The 21359-nt window shown below is 38.7% G+C and overlaps 1 protein-coding gene across 3 annotated transcripts; it reads left to right on the top strand.

The window, feature by feature from the left end:
* The first annotated feature begins 973 nt into the window (after positions 1-973).
* On the top strand, positions 974-19957 carry LOC104220062 (putative pentatricopeptide repeat-containing protein At5g52630). Of its 3 annotated transcripts, XM_009770860.2 has the most exons (5): positions 974-2934; positions 4047-4225; positions 17352-17464; positions 19272-19342; positions 19482-19957. In XM_009770860.2, the coding sequence occupies exon 1, from the start codon at positions 1094-1096 to the stop codon at positions 2927-2929; it is 1836 nt and encodes a 611-aa protein (XP_009769162.1). In that variant the 5' UTR covers positions 974-1093; the 3' UTR covers positions 2930-2934; positions 4047-4225; positions 17352-17464; positions 19272-19342; positions 19482-19957. The 3 variants fall into 3 exon arrangements, with proteins under 3 accessions (XP_009769162.1, XP_009769163.1, XP_009769160.1); XM_009770861.2 differs by lacking the exon at positions 4047-4225 and having other exon boundaries at positions 975-2934; positions 17352-17460; XM_009770858.2 differs by lacking the exon at positions 4047-4225 and having other exon boundaries at positions 975-2934.
* The last annotated feature ends 1402 nt before the right edge of the window (positions 19958-21359 follow it).

Raw genomic sequence — 21359 nt, 5'->3', positions numbered from 1 at the left:
GATTTGTCAAATGTACTGAAGAATAAAATGGAAAGGACCAAACAAAGAATACTTAAAACTTTCAGTATGTGTCGGCTCACCACAACAACAACGGTCCAATATAATTCCATAAGTAGGGTCTGGGGAGAGTAATATATACGCAGATCTTACCCCTACCCGAGAAGCAGAGAGGCTATTTCCAGGAGACTCGCTCAAGAAAGCAACAAGAGACGATATATTAGTACCATCAATAGAATCATAATAAAATAACAGCAATATAAGAAATACGAAATAGATGGAAGGTATAATAATAACCAGCAGATAAAACTCTGCGTCAGTAGATGACCACTAGTATCCTAAAACTAACTTCTAACTGGCTAGTCTCACTCTAGTGCGCTGTATAAATATTCACAACTTCTCCCCAAACCTACAACCTTAATGCCCGACCTCCACAATTTCCTGTTAAGGGTCATGTCCTCAGTAATTCTAAGTCGCGTCATGTCCTACCTGATCACCTCTCCCCAATTCTTCTTAGGTCGCCCTCTACCTCTCCTCGTGCCCACCACAGTCAGTCTCTCACACCTCTTCACCGGTGCATCAGTGCTCCTCCTCTGAATGTGCCTGAACCATCTAAGTCTTGTTTTACGCATCTTGTCCTTCGTGGGGGCCACACTCAACTTCTTTCGAATATCTTCGTTCCCAATCTTATCCATCCTTGTATGCCCGCACATTCACCTCAACATCCTTATCTCTGCTACTTTTATCTTCTGGATGTGTGAGTTCTTAACCGGCCAACACTCAGTCCCATATAACATGACAGACCTAACTACTACTCTATAAAACTTACCTTTTACTAACGATGACACTTTCTTGTCACACAGTAATCCGGACGCTAATGTCCACTTTATCCACCCATCCCTTTACGGTGGATGAAGCACTTTTGAGCAGAAAAAAAAGCACTTTTGCCGCAAAAAGAAACTACAAGCTATAAGACCTGCATGAAACCATTGGTCAAGTCCTTTCTTTTTACACTTTGAAGCATCATATATGAAGTCAAAATCCTCATTTTCACAGTCGCAGCATATCTCTTTAGCCATTTACTTGTTGCATTCTCATGAGCTACCCACTTGTGCAAGAACCCGTTCAAGAAACAGCCCACCACCTTTCACTCTCCCATTCCCATTTCCCAAAACCCTCACAAAACCCACAAAATTTCGAACTCAACTTCCGAACCATATGCAACAATCTCTTGTCCCTAACCCAATCAAGATCCTTACCGAAAGGGCTCGCATTACACGCACATATAATCAAATCAGGCATTCAAATAATCCCACTTGTTTCCCACCACTTAATCAACTTCTACTCAAAGCTCCAACGCCCACTTGATTCCGCACAAGTTTTCCATGAAACCCACTTCAAGTCTTCCACTACCTGGAGTTCAGTTATCTCTTCTCTTGCCCAGAATGAACAACCAATTCTTGCTTTACAGTATTTTCGTGAAATGTTGTATAATGGGGTTAGGCCTGATGATCATATTTTCCCTTGCGCGACGAAAGCATGCGGGATTCTTTCTGATTATCGTATTGGGCAATCGATTCATTGCTTTGCTTTGAAGATTGGATTTGAGTCTGATGTGTTTGTAGGGAGTTCTGTGGTGGATATGTACGCCAAATGCGGGAAGATTGAGATTGCTCGGGAGATGTTCGATCAAATGCCTGAAAAAAATGTGGTTTCTTGGAGTGGAATGATATACGGGTATGCTCAAATGGGTGAGGATGAGGAAGCTTTGAGGCTTTTCAAGCTTGCTTTAGGTGAAACTGTGGATGTTAATGACTTCACCTTTTCAAGTGTGATTCGGGTGTGTGGGAATTCCACGTTGCTCGAATTAGGGAAGCAAATACATGGTTTGTGCTTGAAAACGAGCTATGATTCGTCGAGTTTTGTTGGGAGTGCCTTGATATCTTTGTACTCCAAGTGTGGTCTTGTGGAAGGCGCTTATCGTGTGTTTGATGAGGTTCCGCTTAGGAATTTAGGAATGTGGAACGCGATGTTGATTGCTTGTGCTCAGCACGGGCACGCTAGAAAAGTATTTGACTTGTTTAAACAAATGGAGAGTGTTGGAATGAAGCCAAATTTTATTACCTTTTTATGTGTTCTATATGCTTGTAGCCATGCTGGGCTGGTTCAAGAAGGAAAATTTTACTTTGATTTAATGAAGAAGCACGGAGTTGAGCCACGAGATCAACATTATGCTTCCCTTGTGGACTGCCTTGGACGAGCTGGAAAATTGCAAGAGGCCGTTCAAGTTGTTGAGGAGATGCCGATGCAACCAACAGAGTCTGTTTGGGGAGCTCTATTGACTGGCTGTAGAATCCACAAAAACACGGAATTGGCAGCTTATGTGGCCGACAGTGTCTTTGAGTTAGGTCCTGTTAGCTCAGGCGTACATGTGCTACTGTCCAATGCATATGCTGCTGCTGGTAGATATCAAGAGGCCGCCAAAGCAAGGAAAATGCTTAGAGACAGAGGTGTGAAAAAGGAAACTGGTTTGAGTTGGGTGGAGGAGGGAAATAAAGTCCACACATTTGCTGCTGGCGATAGATCTCATTCGAAGTCTAAGGAGATATATAAGAAGTTGGATGAATTAGGTGATTACATAGAGCAAGCTGGGTATGTTGCAGACACAAACTATGTATTGCAACAGGTAGCTGGCCAGGAAAAGAGTGAAACTATCAGGTATCACAGCGAAAGATTAGCCATTGCTTTTGCACTTATCACCTTTCCACCTGAAAGGCCTATTAGAGTTATGAAAAACTTGCGTGTATGTGGAGATTGTCACAATGCAATAAAGTTTATTTCTAAGTGCACCAGAAGAGTAATTATAGTGAGGGATAACAATCGATTTCATCGCTTTGAGGATGGGAAATGCTCATGTGGTGACTATTGGTGACAAATGTAAGTACTGTTACCTTCTGCTACTTTGTTTTTGATAAGTCATGTGGAGATATTGATGCATATCAGAAGTTACATCTAAAAAGAGACAAGTTTAAAGAGAGTGTAAAGAGCTAAGGAAATCTACCATGGCAACAGGCTATAAAACATTTGCTGTGGCCAAGTCTAAGCAAAAATATACCGATGAAATAAAAGTTAAGCAAAAAAAATAATAATTTTGTGTTTGAGATAGCAATATTGTCCCTCCTGTATTTGAAGAATCTTGCATTTCTTTCCATCCAAATGATCCACCAAATATCTTTGGAAATAGTGTTCCAATACTGTTACCTTCTGCTACTTCTACTTAAAACACTAGAATGATTCTCTGTTATATTAAGACTTTGAGGAATTTGGTGTAATCCATTGTGTAGCATTCAAGATAAATCTTTTAACGAACTATGGGAAACCTGAACTTCAAAGAGATTAGAAACTTCGTCTTCTAGTCCCTTTTTTTTTTTCCTCTATCCATGTATTGGAATGACCTTTCTGGTCTCTTGCACATTTTTGGAAATAGTTTCTACAGGTTAGGCTCCTCGTGACCAATTGACAAGATATTACTCAGTTTAGAACTGCAAAAAATGCGACCATAATATCAATAATCCTCTCTTTGGGAATCTCCCAATCTGCTCTTGATTGCTTGTATGCTTCCTACATTACTTGATTATTGCGTTCCAGTGGAAAAGTGAAACTATGTGATTTGTGCATTGTTTTCTCCTCTCTGCACTTTTGACTCGGTGAATTGAATATGATGATTGATTGGGAGGTCTGTAAAGTAATTAGAGAAAGAGAGGATATTAAGAGGAGAATAACCTTTTTTTTTTTTTTTTTGAGATGGTAACAATTTTTATATTCAGAAGCACAAAGGCTGTGCTGGCCATAATTACAGAGAAATGGACCAAAATATACAACAAAAATTCCTATCTTCTTACAGAGTCCCTAGAACATCTATTAAAGCTTCTGTGTCCACTGTGTATTCTTGTTTACACCAAAAATGGAATAATAGTAGGCAATTCATTTTTATCTTATGAGTTGAGCTGGCATTGCCTTCAAAACATCTTGAATTTCTCTCTTTCCAGATAGTCACCCATATGCAGGCAGGAATCGGATCCCAACTATTCTTCTCACTTGCACTTCTTCTCACCTTATTCCAGCATGACAGCAGGTCCTTGGTGCTATTTGGTATGACCCAATGTATCCCTGTTAGAGCTAGGAATATGTTCCAAATTTGAGCAGTCACTATGCAGTGTAAGAACAGGTGACTATTAGTTTCTGCTTTTCTTCCACATAGATGACATCTTGAGCACAATTGCACACCTCTTTTCTTCAAATTGTCCTGTGTTAAACATGCCTGTTTAACTACCAACCAAACAAAACATGCCACTTTGTAAGGGATTTTGACTTTCCATATGTGTTTCCATGGCCAAAGATCAGTCATTATGTTTGTTTGATTAAGCACTTGATAAGAAGATTTAACAGAGAACCTTCCTGAACTGTGCCCCAGCCACCATGCCTTATCAACATTCAAATTCACCCCCATAAACTGATTGAGTGTGTTGTTGAAGTCTGTGATTCTAGTGATCTCCCAATCATTTAAAAATCTTCTATAAGTGAGATTCCATCCTTGAGCTGACCAAACATCGTAGATAGTAGCCTTTTGGTGCTGATTTATGGAAAAAATATCAGGATACATTGTCTTCAAAGGCTCATGCCCCAACCACTTGTCTTCCCAAAAAGAGGTGTTCTGTCCATTCCCTACTCTAAAGCTGATTTTGTTGCTGAAAATTTGCCAAAGAGAAACAACCAGTTGTCTTCCCAAAAAGAGCTCTAATTGCCTTCCAAACACTTACCCCATATGGAGAGGTTACTTTCTTTGTTTTCCAAGGCCCCTCTTCCCCATATTTATCTTTAATTACCATCCTCCATAGTGAATGTTCTTCATTAGTATATCTCCACAGCCATTTGATAAGAAGGCTTTGGTTATGTTTCCTCAAGTTTTTGATTCCCAAGCCTCCATGTTTCTTGCCGAGAGTAACAGCCTTCCATTTAACTAAATGGTACCCTCTTTTTTCTTTGTTGCCTTGCCATAGAAAGTTCCTCCTTAAAACATCCACTCTCCTCTCTATCTTTGGTGGGATAGGGAATAAGGACATCAGATATGTAGGAAGAGCATCAAGTACACTGTTGATGAGGACTAACCTGCTTCCTTGCGTGAGGTATTGACTTTTCCACCTTGCTAGTTTCTTTTCCCATTTCTCCAGGACCCCATTCCATATATCAATGGATCTGCATTTGGCCCCCAAAGGCATTCCAAGGTATATTGTTGGAAAAGCACCAATTTCACCACCAAGGATCCCAGCAAGTTGCTGGATTTGTTGAGATTCATTAACCAGATAAATTAGGCTTTTTCTCCAATTAATGTGAAGCCCAGATATCCCTTCAAAAATTGTTAAGATAACTCTTAACATCCTCATTTGATCTACCTCTGCATCACATAGGATGATAGCATCATCTGCATAAAGGAGATAAGTGATCTCCATGCTGCCTCCTTGTCTGTTGTTAACCTTGAATCCTCTAATCCAATTATTTTGTTGGGCTGTATGGAGCATGTTGTTCAATCCCTCCATGGCTATAATGAAGAGGAAAGGGGATAAAGGATCTCCCTGCCTCAATCCCCTTTGAGCAGGAAAGAAACCTTCAGGTGACCCGTTGATCAACACTGAGAATCTAGTTGTACTGATACACAATCTAATCCAGTTATTCCATTTTGTGCCAAAACCCATTTGCTTCAGCATATTTATCAGGAAATCCCAATTCACATGGTCAAAAGCTTTTTCTATGTCTAATTTGCACAATATTCCTGGCTTTTTCCCCTTTAATCTAGAATCCACACATTCATTAGCAATAAGAGCAGCATCCATTATTTGTCTTCCTTTGATGAAAGCCATTTGATGTTTGCCAATCAGTTTAGAGATCACTGATTTTAATCTTTCCGCCAGAAGTTTGGAGATGATCTTATACACCATGCCGATTAAACTTATAGGTCTATAATCTTTTAACTCCTTTGTCCCATTTCTCTTTGGTATCAAGGCTATGTAGCTTGCATTTAGACTCTTTTCAAAGTACTCATGACTGAAAATTTTGGATAGCTTGCATTATGTCACCCTTGATGATGTCCCAACATTGAGAATAGAAACCCATGCTAAAGCCATCGAGCCCTGGGCTTTTATCAATAGCACAAAATTTAATGCATTCATGCACCTCCTGTTCTCCAAAAGGTCTTTGGAGCCAATCTTGCTCTTGATCAGTGATTTGTGGACCATCTATCATGTCGAAAGTTGGTCTCCAATGCTCAGACTCAGTAAAAAGTTGCTGATAAAACCTCACTACCTCCTCTTTAATTGCTAGTGGATCTTCCAATGTTACACCATTTGCCCCTAGCTGATCTATATTGTTGTATCTCTTATGTGCATTTGCAGTCCTTTGAAAGAATTTAGTATTTTTGTCACCCTCTTTCAACCACAAGGCTCTGGACCTTTGTCTCCAAGCTATCTCCTCATTTTTTGCAACCTCTTCAAATGCCATGAATAGGTTTGCTTTCAGTAAAACTTCCTCTTCATTCAAATTTCTCTGCTCCTGAATTATGTCCAACTCTGAGATCTGGTTAAGAATATTGGACTTGGTGGCCTCCAGATTCCCATGCTTAGTTAGATTCCATTCCTTTAATTTTCGTTTCAGAGCTTTCAATTTGCTTGCCAAGATGTAATCTAGTCTACCTACAATTACAAAAGAATCCCACCATGTCTTCACCTGATCATTAAAACCCTCTACACCTATCCGCCAGTTTTCAAACTTGAAATACGATTTGTTGTATTCCCATTCACCACATTGCAAGGAGAGAGGAAATGATCTGAATCTACCCTCTGTTGGATAGACTGCTTAATACTCCTGAATTCATCATTCCAGCTTGTGGAGATGAGGAATCTATCAATCCTGGAAGAAGAATCTTGAGGCCCCCCCTCCCCCCCCAGTTCCTTGTGTACATGCCTCCAATTAAAGGAAGGTCTACCAATTCCATGTCATCAATGAAATTTGAGAAATCAATTATATCTCTAGTTAGGGTGGTACAATCCTTCTTTTCTGAAATATACCTAGGGGTGTTAAAATCTCCACATACTACCCAGAGATCTCCACATAACCCTCTAGCTGCCCCAATTTCTTCCCACATCCCTTGCCTTTCCTTCCTGCTGTTTGGACCATACACCCCTGTTAGATGCCAAGAAAAATCATGAGTCATAGCCATGAAGTTACATGTCAAGGAATGTAATCCTGTACATGTAACTTCCCCCTTCCAAACTCTACTATCCCACATCATTAAAATTCCCCCTCTAGTATCACTAGCATGTAAACATTCATATTTTACCCATCTATTTGCCCATAACTGCTTCACAAACTCCTCTATATCCCCTTCTACCTTGGTTTCTTGCAGACAATAGATATCTGCTTTCCACATGTGTATTAGACTCTTCAAAGTGCTCCTTTCCCCTTAGTGTTTATCCCCCTAACGTTCCATGAGATTATGTTTATCTTCATGGAGCACCAATTGATTGTAACTTCCCTATATTTCTCTCCCAATTGCTTTTGAATTTGACATCAAAATTAACTAAACCTTTGAGTTCCTTGTACCTTATACCTTTTTTTTTTTTTTGGGATGAAGTAGGAGAATTTCATTAAAGGCATCAAGAAGATGCATAGCAAAAGAGAGTACAAGTAAATAGAGTGTATCTGCCGGCATATACCTCTTCCTTGAATATTAAATGGTTGCAAGGAGCTACGAGCTACAATTTAAGGTGTCAAACGAGTATACCAATAGGAGGAAGAGCTTTCTGAGGACATATTGGTTCAGGATTGTTGGAAAGTGGGTTGGCTCACCAAAGGTTATATTATATATAGGCGTTAGAGGCGTGAGAGCTAGCTTCTGGCTTGACAAGTGTCACCCTACGGTGACACGAGTTTTCCTTTTAGATTCACTAGCAACGAGCAAACCACAATAATATTTTCTGAAGGCCAAAGATTGATTGATGGAAATTTTCTAAAGGTTGAAAGATGGAGTGATATGTTAGGATGTGTTGACCCTAGGTATGACGGCGATGTGGTTGCACCTATGAGCACACATATTGTGTTTCGATTTTTTCAAGAAAGTAGGGGGACATGTTTGGGGTTTTGTAGACGTTATATGTAGCAAGCATGACATGTCAAAGGTTAGTGTTTTGGTGAGGAATGGTGGTAATATACCTAAGTCAGTAGTAGTTGGTGATAGGTAGGTTTGGCACAAAGTTTGTTTGTTTTCGGAGTTTTACACTAAGGCCTTTCTTGTGTGAGAGAAGATTTTCGGGGTAGGGAAGAGAGAGGGAAGGGATTACGAGGGAAAGAGAGAGAGGCAGTGCATAAAAGAGGGGGAGTTTCTCATGGTTGGCAAATACGGTGGATATGCCGAGAACGAGCATGTTTAGGGGTAAATTTGGCGGTTAGTTTAAATTGGGGGAGATGAAGAATTTAGCTAAGTGCTCGAACTCTTTCCTTTGGTGTCGCACCCGTGTCGACACGACGTGGGATGGGTGTGGGTGTAGGATCCACCGGATCTGTTCAACTAATTTTGGGTACTTTGATCAAAATCGACGGAGGAATTAGGGACAGATACAATGATTTTTAAAAACAAAACAAAAGTTAGGGTGATACCGGAGAAAATGAAATACCTTATATATAGAAATTTCTACGTAGGTCCTTTTCCTTTTATCGCCTTTTAGGATTCTCTTCTTGTTTAATATTTTCGAATACCTTGCAAGTTTTCCACATAATGTCTCATAATTTGGACATATTTCTATAACTCTATTTTTAAATATTTGAATTATTTTAGCCAAATCGCCGCATCCATATCCGTACCCCCGAATCTTATAATTTAGATCATGAAGGATCCGACCTTTAGATCCGCACCCGTATCGGACACCCGCACCCGAGTCCGATCAACTTAGAAATTTAAAAACTATGGCAAAAAGATTAGAGTGCCCTTGAATTAGGTTTATGACATGGAGGACTATATTGAATCGGGTTACTAAAACACACAGAGTGGTCACATGTCTTAGGGTTGGGTCAAAAGCCCTTGGCCTCTTCTCTACTCAAGTTGGAGGCTAGGGAGCATAACTCTAGTGTTGTTTTTATTGTAGAGAGGAAACTAGTTAGTGCCAAAGGGGTAACATCAGTGTGGTGACTCGTCGGGAGCACAAATTTATAAAATGAGTAGGGGGAAGGCAGTTGTTTATAATGAGAAGTGGGACAAGCTAACTAAGGCTCGTCAAGGATTTCCAACCATTTGCAGTCTATTGAAACAACCACCTAAAACCTTCAGCTTGGAAAACCTTGAGTTGGTGTAAGAAAATGGGGGAGATGGTCGGGATAAAGAAGGGTTCTTATGGGGGAGGGTGTGTATTGGGGGCAAGAGTAGAGGAAGAGGAAAATACTCGCCTATTAGTTATCATAGAAGGAGGAAAGAGTATGACTAAATAGGTGGGTGGTAGATTCTTAAGGTTTGGGGAACTCTTGGGGTGTTTAGTTCAAGGGGAAGGAAGACAAGATCATAGAGTTGTTAAACATAGAACAAGAGTTTATAAGAGTCGTGATAATGCAAAAGGGGATAGAAGGGTGGGAATGGGAAGGAGGCTAGTGGAATCTCAATAAGGAAGAGGTAGCCTTTTGGTGTATGATAGGAGGTATTTGGGGAAAGAGAGGGGTGGCATTGAGAGGAGAAGGGGGATAGGGTGAAGGATAGGAAGTTTATGTGTATTAAGACTATATCTTGAATTGTAAGGGGGATACATGACCCAAACAAAAGGGTCACCATCAAGGGGGGTTAAGGGAATTAGAAGGCGTATTTACTATGCTTGCAGGAAACCAAAATGAAGGTTATGTCCGATGCTATTACAAGAACTTTTTGGGGAGGGATGTGGATAAAGTATGATACCGTTCCGACTTGTGAGAATGCTAGGGACATAATACTTTTATGGGACGAGAAAGTTGGAGGTAATCAAAGTAAAAGAAACATAGAGTTCATGATAGGGTTTTGAAAGAGTGTACGGGTCTGTAGAGAGGGGTCGAAGAAGAGGATTTGGGAGGAGTTGGCCACTTCTATAGTGGAAAGCGACCATGGGTGTTTAGGTTACGGTGGTTCTAATCTTCTTGCTAGTTACCTACTCTTCTAATCTGTCAAAATTTCTTCTCTTGTAATCTTGGACTTCTAGAAACGCGAGAGCTGAAGTGTTGAACCTGTTTGTCAAACTTTTAGAAGTCAAATTCCTGAAATCTATTTGAATATCTGACTTTGTATAAGTTGCATATCACTTGACCTATAAGTTGATTGGAATGAAATGAATGGTTGAGAAACTGTCTTTTCTAACACCTCTTAATTTCAGTTCCTGAGCAGCCCACACATGTAGCCTAACAATGTTTTGCTTTATAAAGCTTCAATTTTGGAAGTTCTATTGCCATACCTTTTTTTGATAACCAAGAAACCCTTGAGGGCCGATGGTGCACTTTCGAAACTCGGTGAATAATGGGGTCCGCCCCTCTATTCTCCTCCACATAAATGCGAGACTTTTGTTTGCGGCAGGGTAGGAACCATATAGTTTCAGATTTTGGTTAACAGTTAGTTGAGGGATATTAGATTCCCAATTGTTTATGATTTGGATAATCATACTACATAAATATATCGTACTAAGTTTAAAAGTAGAAGATTATAGGCTGATACATGTTACGAAAGTTTACTCATGTTGGAATTTGAAAATGCTCCCAGGCACTCTTCCCAAGAACCTTCTCTCTCCTACTTCCTAGGATTGCAGAATACCCTTTCCGGTGTACTTTTCACAGGAATCTAACATTTCTTTCTTCTAAATGAGTATTCACCCACTGTGATTACTACCAAACCTTTTTTTTACATAACCTAAGCAGTAGTTAGAACTAATATGGGAGAAAACAGGATATACTTCAATTCTGGCTTCAAATCTTTCGATATCACCAGACGGAATTCCAACAAAGACATATGGTTTGAATGGGTGGAGAGAAGTCGCAATATGATGAGACGCTCATCCATGGGCAGAAAGATAATGGAATGGATTTGCTACGTACTTAAAGAAGCATCGAAAGATCATAAGAATTTAGTGAAGAGATGGAAAAATAAGGACCAATTGACAGAATATTTCTGTACTAGGAAATTCAATGCTCATGGAAGGTATATGAGTATTTTGTCATTAAAGGGAGAAGAAAGGTCAGTCATTATTATCCTAGAGTTGGCCTTGAATGCAGGCTGGACAGACATAGCATTTAAGATAGAAAGATTCATTTATGATGCCCCCAAATTGAATAAACACAGTTCCACCCAGAAACACTGTGGATAACTATCCTTATGTCAAAGCAGTTAAGGAGAGTAAATGGCAATCCAATACTCTTCGAGAGGCAGATGTCAGTACAAAAAAAGGAGATATCTCTGTTGTGGAACCACCCGGAATTGAGGACACTAGTTTACTAAAAAGATGCATTATTGAGTACTTTGGAAAGGAAATCACTGAGAGACCCACATTAGCAGACATAAGGCGATGGGCTATTGCTTTATGGAACAAAGCCTTTGGGGTCAACATGTATGAGATGACTGGTAACATGTTTCTATTCGAATTTCCGAATAGATATATGGCTGAGCAGATCCTGCAAGGAGAATGGAGATGGAAAAAGTTCAAGTTTCATTTGGAATGGTGGAACTACACTGCTGGCTGCATACCAAACTCTCAAATTGTGGAAACCTGTTGGATTAGAGCCATGGGAATTCCCCTACAGCTGTGGTCACAAAAGATCTTCAAAGAAATAGGAGATCTCTGTTGAGGATGGATAACTACTGAAGAAGAAACTGATCTCAAAAACCATCTCAAGTGGGCCAGAGTTCAAATAGCCGGTGATGGCAGAAAGATACCTAATGAGATTGTGATTGAAAGAGAGGGATCAGATTTTTCATCCCAATCTAGACTGAAAAACAGGCAAGATTTAAGCTGAAGTCGTCGGAAAACCTAGACAGCGCCGGAGAAGAAAGAGAGAGAAAGGAACGAAACTCACAAGAGACCAGTGGACAAAGGAACCCTATGAGCAACTAATGGATAAAGGCAGTCAAACAGCTGTAGACATGATAGGCGAGCACATGGGGTGTACTATATTGCAAATTAAAAATAAGGGAAAGACATGTGTGCAACAAATGCAAGGTCCAAGTTTTAATTCAATAGATCTGGGCCTGAATGAGTTGAAACTAAATGGGCTGATTCTGCAGCCCAGGTCATTTTTAATGATCTTTTATGTGAGCCCACTGAAGAAAGAAGATTGACGCCTTATATTGAGGAACTGGGCCACGTCTCTTGCTTGAAAGTTCAAGAAACCAACGCAGTGGATCCAATTCCTATTGCCAACCTCAAAATTATGGCACATGCAACAACACATATGAGTTGCGACCAGTCAGAATGTGAAGCAGAGACAGGAAAATTGGGACATAAGGCAGGGGAGCTAGCATAAGCATGAAAATGAGGGAAGATCAAGTTGATAGCAGGCTGGGGCACCATCAACAGCTATGTCACTTCAATACTGATCAAAATTGGGAGGTAGAGGAGGCTACTCCTCTTTCAGTACAACACCACAATTCAGTAATGGATAAAGAGATGGACTCGACACTGTGGGTCCATTAGAATATGATTAAACTGGGAAAAATGTTCGGAGTAGATTTTCAAGGCCATGAAGAAGAAGCACTGGAGTTACTTATGCAAATTGACAGTTGTAGATAAGTCAGAAGATTGGAGACAGAGGTGGAGGTGAAGAAACAAAGGTTCAAAAGCCCACTGGAACTAAAAGGTTTAGCCTCTTTTGATGTCAAATTCAAGAGCGATGGGAAAAGAAATAGGGGGAAAGATCTGTCTATTATTGCAATATGAAGATCAATTTAATATCATGGAATGTAAGGGGATTAAATGACAAGAAGAAAAGGGAGATCATAAAAAGTCAAGTACTCAACTGGAAGCTAGACATTATCTGTATGCAGGAGACAAAATTGGAGGGGGATATCAAGGAAACTGTCAGTTAAATTTGGGGTGGGAGATGGGTAAGGTACGCATGTTTAGAAGCTAGTGGCACGAGAGAGGGAATTTTGTTACTATGGGATTGCAGAGTATGGAAATGGGAGGTGTTACAGATTGGTGCATACACTTTGACATGCAAGTTCAAGGCTCTTTTACAAAACTTCCAATGTCATATAACAGGAGTATATGCTCCTAATTGCAGAATAGAAAGAAGAACAGTATGGAGGGAAATTGGTGCAGTAAGGGGACTGATGGAAGGCCCTTGGGCAGTTTGTGGTGACTTTAATGTCACAAGGTACCCCTCTGAAAAAGGGACTGCTTGAGGAGGTCCAGAGAGATGGTGGAATTCTCGGATTTCATAGAAGACATGGAGTTGATAGATCTTCAACTCGAAGGAGACCCTAATACTTGGTTCAAAGGGGATAATCATACAACTGCTTCTAGAATTGACAGATTTCTAATTTCAGAAAAATGGGATGATAGCTTCAGAAATATCAAGCAAACTCTCCAACAAAGACTGATCTCTGATCATGTCCCCGTGGCTCTATGTTGTGGTGCTTGGGAGCAAGCTAAATCATACTTTAAGTTTGAAAATTGGTGGCTGATCTCCGAAGGTTTTGATGACAGAATCAGGAACCGGTGGACATCTTTTGAATTTTCATGAAGACCAGACTATATTTTAGCTTGCAAATTAAAAGCTCTCAAAGGCAAGCTAAAAGAATGGAGCAGAACTTGTAAGGGAAACCTGGGAACGCAAAAATCAAAACTGCTGAGTCAATTGGCAGGTTTTGATGTAACACAACAATCAAGAGCTCTGACAGAGGAGGAATCAGTGAGGAAGGCAGCTATTCTCATGGAATTTGAGGATCACCTCAAGAATGAAGAAAGTGCATGGAGACAGAAATCAAGGGCCCTGTGGCTCAAAGAAGGGTATAGGAATACAAAGTTTTTCCATCGCACTGCCAATGCATACAAGAGATGCAACAATATTGACCAACTAGTGATTCAAGATGAAACAGTGGAGGAGCCAAACAAAATAAAGAATGAGATCATTGAATTCTACAAGAAGTTATACACAGAACCTGAAGAGTGGAGACCTGCAGCCAATTTCGAAAATTGTCCCATAATTTCAGAATTAGAGAAGGAGTCTCTACAAAGCAAATTTGAGGAGCAAGAAGTCCTGAGCTGCCTGAAGATGTGTGCAAGTGACAAAGCCCCAGGTCCTGATGGATACACAATGACTTTTTCATTAAGTGATATTTTGAAGCAGGTCATCACAGAGGCTTTCAACAACTTTCATTCCCAGGAGATGTTTGAGAAAAGCTTCAATGCAACATACATAGCTCTAATTCCAAAGAAGACAGGGGCCCAAGAATTGAGAGATTTCAGGCCAATCAGTCTGATAGAGAGTTTCTACAAGCTGCTCTCAAAAGTCTTGACTGAAAGGCTTAAGAGGGTGGTAGGCAAACTAGTAGATGCTCAACAGATGGCTTTCATCAAAGGAAGACAAATAATGGATGCAGTGTTGATTGCTAATGAAGCTGTGGACTCAAGAATCAAAAAGAAAAAATCAGGAATTCTATGTAAACTAGATATTGAGAAGGCCTATGATCATGTCAACTGGAGTTTTCTGCTGAAAATGGTAGAACAAATGGGTTTTGGGCAGAAATGGATCAATTGGATGAAATTCTGTATCTCTACTGTCAGGTTCTCCATTCTCACAAATGGATCTCTTGAAGGCTTCTTCCCTACTCATAGAGGTCTAAGACAAGGTGACTCCTTATCTCCCTTCCTTTTCATTATAGCCATGGAAGGCCTGAACAACATGATTAAGGCACCAAAAGTCAATGGATGGGTTAAAGGTTTTGAGGTTGACAGGAATGGATCAAACAGTCTAGAGATCACACATCTCCAATATACTGATGATACTCTAGTCTTTTGTGATGCTGAAGAGGAGCAACTGAGGTTTTTGAGGATCATCTTGGTTTTGTTTGAGGGAATCTCAGGACTCCACATCAACCGGAGAAAGACCCATATTTTTCCTATTAATGAAGTTTATAAAATGGATCAACTGACACTGGTACTAGGAGGAGATGTAGGGTCTCTACCTACTATTTACCTTGGGATGCCTTTGGGTGCAAGATCTAAATCCAAAGAGATTTGGAACTTAGTTATTAAAAAATCTGATAAGAAGCTGTCAAGGTGGAAAGCACAATATCTATCGGGGGGGGGGTAGTGTTAATTAACTCAGTATTAGACTCACTTCCTACTTACGTGATGTCCTTGTCCCCAATTCCAGCCGGAATTATACAGTTGGACAAACTCAAAAGATCCTTTGACAAGGGAATAAGGAGAAAAAGGTCTTCCATTTAGTCAAATGAAAATCCCTTACAGTGGTGAAAAGGCAAGGTGGTCTGGGAATCAGAAACTTGAAGAATCAAAGCAAGGCTCTCAAAATGAAATGGCTATGGAGATATTCTCAAGGACCCCAAACCTTATGGAGCAAAGTGATCAAAGCAAAGTATGGTTAGGAAAATAACTGGGTGTCAAAGAAAGTCAGCACATCATATGGAGTTAGTGTGTGGAAATCCATCAGGGAACTTTGGCCTACAATGAAGAGTCACACTTTCATAAGAATGAACAATGGAAGGAAAACATCATTTTGGAATGATAACTGGTTGGGACATGGATGCCTAAAGGAACTCTACCCTGATATGTTTGGTTTGGCACAAAACCAACAGAAGACAGTAGCTGAAATGTGGAGTTCTCAAGGTTGGAAACTCACTCTTAGAAGACAGTTGAACGACTGGGAGATAGCAAGATTAACTGACTTCTACAACAAGCTGGAAGCATTTAAAGCAACACAGGAAGGGGTGGACTCGCTTTGGTGACAGAGACACAACAGAGGGGTCTATCAGGTGAAGGCAGCATATAAGATTTTGAATCAAAATGATCCACCGATAAATGATTAGCCATGGAAGCATATATGGAGAACCAAGATTCCCTATAAGGTAGCTTGTTTCACTTGGCTACTAGCAAAGGAGGCTGTCTTAATCCAGGATAATCTTATAAAGAGAGGAATCTCTTTGTGTTCAAGATGCTTTCTATGTGGGGAAAATGCTGAGACAGTTAGCCATCTATTTCTACACTGCAAGATAACAGACCAACTATGAAATTTTTTTATTAGTCTTAGGGGTATTTCATGGACAATGTCCTGCAGGATTACTGAAGTTCTTCTTAGTTGGGAAGAAGCTGGAGCTGAAGCAACTAACAGAGATAGATGTGGGACTGTCCCAGCATGTATCTGGTGGACAGTTTGGAAGGAAAGAAATGCTAGATGTTTTGAAGACAGAAGCAACTCAGTGCAGGAGATCAAACTCAATTGTATTCTTCTTTTTTGTTTTTGGTGTAAACATATTTACACAGAAGATACACGGGCAATCTTAGACATACTAGGATCTTGCTAGGATTGCACACTAGCACATCTAGTTAGCATTTACCTGTAAATATGGTTTTCAGTACAACCTATGTACTGATTTTATTAATATATACAAATGTTATCAATTCAAAAAAAAAAAAAGTAGAAGATTATATTTCCTTAGAGGATCGTAATAGGAGTGTTAAGTATTACTCTGTAACATGCATGAAGCACTGACCTTGTAAAAACACGTGAAACATTATGGTCATGATTTTTGGCTATAGGCAAGACACAAGATGAGACCGGAAGTTATTTTTGCTTCATGTGATGGCTGATGCGTAAATTAATATTTGACACCCTATGATTCCCATCACAATGATTGTATTGGAAAATGAAACCCAATTCTGAAGTACTGTATTATTTCGACGAAGATGTTGGAACATGGTCTTATTTGGTCTTTAATTGTGATCAGCTCCAAATGATTTTATTCCTTCTGCTCATTTAAAAAATTAATGAAACAGTGACCAGATAATGCAAAGATACATAAATCTAGTGGTCATGTGCTCTTCCATTGTGCGTCCAGCGTTTGAGAAATCTCCCCTGCAAGTGAATAATATTCTAGATTTACTTATTTCCCCTTTCAAATGTACTCTGCAATAGCGTAGCCAGCATTGTGTTAGTCCCATTATTTGTCACTTGAATGTTTGTCGTCTTCCGATATGTAAAAAAGTGTAATTTCTTCTTGTCTGCGGTTTAAGTTTCCTGCTATTACTTGCGTTAATAACTGCAATATTTTCTAACCTTGGCAGCATTAGCGACAAGGCTGGGCTGCTGGGATCACGTTCATAATGCCTTTCAGACCGGCTTGCAGCTTTAGCTAGCAACTTCTCTGCTTGCTGATGGATTAGCTGTTGCCGGGCAAGTAGGATAACACATTTCTTTCTTTTCCCCTTTTTTCTATTGATCTATGTTGAATCTGCATGATAATTTTGTGGAATAAGGACATATAGAAAGTATGTCACTTGCCAATTGATTTTGATGGTTTGACAGTGGAGATCGTTTTTGCTACTTTAGAAATAAAACTACTTTCTTTACCGTGAGTTAAGATAAATTACTGTGCATTACTCTCACATCTCTAAGGAAATGAAAAGGCAGATATTTGTTATCCCTAGTTTGCTTGAGGAGTAGTGTTCACCAAATATTTATTATGTTTGAGCTTAATGGTTGTCTAGAACACAGTTACAGAGCTTTAAACAAATTTTTGCAAGAGGATTCATATGGAAGTCCTACTGTTACATGGGTAGGACAAAGAGAGTCCTTAAACATTATCAAAGCACCTCTCTCTGTACTTTATTACTTTTATGTTTTCTTTCTGAGGAAAGCAAAAGGCAGGGAGGAGCAGGGGCAATTTCAGTTGCTTCACTTTCCTGATTTAATTGCTTGGTCAGTTTAGTGACAAAGTTCAAGACAAAAGGAGATTCCATGATTGGAGATGTAAATTCAGCTCAGTAATTATTTATTTTCCAAAGCCCGAAACCTGAAGTTATACTAGTCTAAGTTTCTAACAACAACTTAACCTTAGTCCCAAACAAGTTAGGGTCGGCTATATGAATCCTCATTGAACATGTTTCTCTATTTTTACCAAATAAAAATAAAAGTAAAAAGTAAGTTAAAATTATATAAATAATAATAATAATATTAAAAGTTCTCTATATTATTACTAGCATATAAATCTATAATAAGGGCAAAATAATCCTAGAAAAGCAATAGGTTCAAAATCAACTTAGTAACAAGACTATATCCTATTTCCAACCAGTAGATATCATCTATATGGATCTTAGTCTAAGTTTCTATGAATACCAAAGAATTTACTTTCCTTTATTTCATTGCTTTTACTGACTTGATCCAAAATTTGAGTGATATCTAATGAAGGTACGAGTTTAGTTCCTAAGTGCGCATGGATAGCAGACTAGGATGAAACTGCAACATCCTCTACAAGAATAGTATTATTCGTAATGATGAGCTATCTTCAATGACTTCATGATGTTTGCAACTCATCAAAAAGTAAAATGATGTTTCTCTCTTCAAAAGTGCCAATTTATGAACATGGGGTATCTAATCATTTCAAGGTTCTTATACATAGTATTGAATTTTTCTTGGATGTTGAGCAAAGTTTCATGATTTTATCCTGCATAGTTCTTTGTAAGCTGACTATGCAGAAACTCATAAAATGGCTGTTACTCTATGTCATGGGCCTTGGTGCTGCTAGTTTTTGTTGACTATTCATTTTCATTTCCCTGCATTCTTTGTCTTGCTGTCCTAAAGCATGTGTAAACAGGTGACATGGTTTAAACGCCATTCTCGAAAGTGTGTTTGCACAACTGCTACCATGCGAGTATTACATGTATATCTTTTTGATATACAGGGCCAGCCTATCATTTCTTTAGCATTTCTCTTTGATGGCTTCTACTTTGGAGCATCTGAAGTTATTAATTCTGCCTCCTCGATTTAGTACTCTTTAACTATTCCATTTTATCAGCAGCCTTCTTTACCTGAGCTCATGTGGATACTACTGGAGACTTGAATTCAGAACTCTTTGTTTTGTACTTTTGATTATTTGCCAATCTTTCTGGAAACTGGTAGTTTATAGGAGAAAAGCTCTCAAGTTACATTTTTGTTTACAGAAAATGGTGTGACCATTGAGCATCCTTTTCTTGTTTTGTCATCAGGTCATATTTTGTTGGGGCCTAAAGGGTTGCACTTGCACTATCCATCTTTATGACTGGTGTCGGATTCTGAGGTAATTTGCCATTTATTGATTCTTTATGGTAATGAGAAAAGGGTGAAAATCATTCTTAGCACAAGCTTCCCTTTTACTGAAAACCAAATTACTGATGACATTGAAAGCTTCCTAACATTTTGTACATTTGCATGCGCAGGATAGCGGCAACATCTGGAGCTTGGCTCTTTCTCTGGGGATGATAACTGCTCACAGACTTTGTATGTGTCCAAGAACTTTCGACAATATTTTACTATTGAAGAGGAGCCTTAGAGCAATGGTAAAGTTGTCTCAGTATGACCTATAGGGCACGGGTTCGAGCCGTGGAAGAAGCCACTAATGTTTGCGTTAGGGTATGCTGTCTACATCACTCCGTTAGGGTGCGGCCCTTCCCCGAACCCTGCGTGAATGCGGCATACTTTGTGTAATGAGCTGTACAATGGATGTACTTTGCATTGAAAGACTGCATTCCATTCTTTTACAACTCTATTCTAAGTACAAAAATAGGCATGAAATAAGAAATCCCTGTCTGGTATGTTGCTTGTTTTTGTAATTACATATAGTATGTATTATTTGTATATTATGCAATTCCAACTTTGTTTAGTATGAAATTTGAATACACTGCATTTCGGTTCACAGAGATCTTTAAATTATGCTGGAGGAGATTCGCTTTTCTTTCCTTTATTTTCTGTTTCTTTCTGGTAATTTTGCTTTACAAAGAGTAAAGACCTGAGTATGTAAAGTGTAAACACTGAATCATGTATTTCTGTTAAAAACTGATCTCTAAGCCATTCTGAAAATGTGGTGACATTCGACGATTACATTTTCGCAAGGTATGCCTATTCGACCTTTTGTTTCACAACATATAATTTCAAAAGCTATTAACTATTCGAGTTAAAATATCAAGCTTCTTTTCAAATTGTCTCTTGAAAATCCCTCTAGTCCCCAAACAGTTAAAATCTCTCATATGACTACCTTTTCTAAAAGAAGGCACTATCTCAAACTTGCTTTTTTTCTCTCCTAAACTTAAGGTGTTTGGCTAAGCTTTTTGGAGAGAAAAAGTGTTTTTGGTAGAAATAAAATCAGTTTTTGAGAAGTACAAAAAGTTAGTTTATCTCTAGAAGCAGAAGCAGTTTTGAATTTTTTTCTTACCAAAAATACCCTTAGTAAAATATTATATATACCAAAATAACCTTACTTAATTTAAATTATGATTTTTAAGGTGAACCTTTATATTTGTTGAATGATTTTTTGATATATTTAAATTATCTTGAAAGAATAAAGTACTTTTTAATTTTATTTAAATAAAATTTAAAAAATTAATTATTATCTTTAATAATAAATATTTGTTGAATATTTATCTACTTATATAATACTAACTATTAAGTAAGTTTCTTCATATCCTTATTCGTAATTTGATACTTAAAAGCACTTTCTGAAAAGTTTGGTCATAACACAAATTGTTACTCAAAAGTGTTTTTCAAATTGATGCCAAACACAAACTGCTTCTCTCTATAAGTATTTTTCGAAAAGTACTTCTCAAAATAAACTGATTTTTAAAGCTTGGCCAAACAAATTCTAGCTAGAAAACACACACCCCATCAATAGAAATATCTTACATGCACTTAGTGTTTATACTAAATTAATTAATGCATGAATTGTGATGTATATTAACTTTTATCGCTTAATCATGATTAATGAATGTATATTTTTATCTCACCACCTTCTCAAAAATTCTTAATTTTACCACTTAACTATAATCGGTTAATATAAACACTAAGTGCGAGTAAACAGTTTTCTCACTGTGAGCAGTGAGCACCACCACCATCACTTTTGCTACGTCTCTCTCTTTCTTTTTGCCTATTTGTGTTGAGTACCTAAGCCCAAAGGTTTGAACTTTTATTTTGGCTAAAATTGTGAAAAGTAGCAAGCAAGACACATAGGGAGCCACTCACACTACAATGATCTTGTAGTGTTACATAGAAACTTGACAAAGTGGGGTTGGCAAAGATAAAGGCCACAACTATAAGTAGAATGT

Source organism: Nicotiana sylvestris, chromosome 3 (assembly GCF_000393655.2).
Source record: "Nicotiana sylvestris chromosome 3, ASM39365v2, whole genome shotgun sequence".
Lineage (NCBI taxonomy): Eukaryota > Viridiplantae > Streptophyta > Magnoliopsida > Solanales > Solanaceae > Nicotiana > Nicotiana sylvestris.
This window is presented reverse-complemented; position numbering and strand designations above follow the sequence as displayed.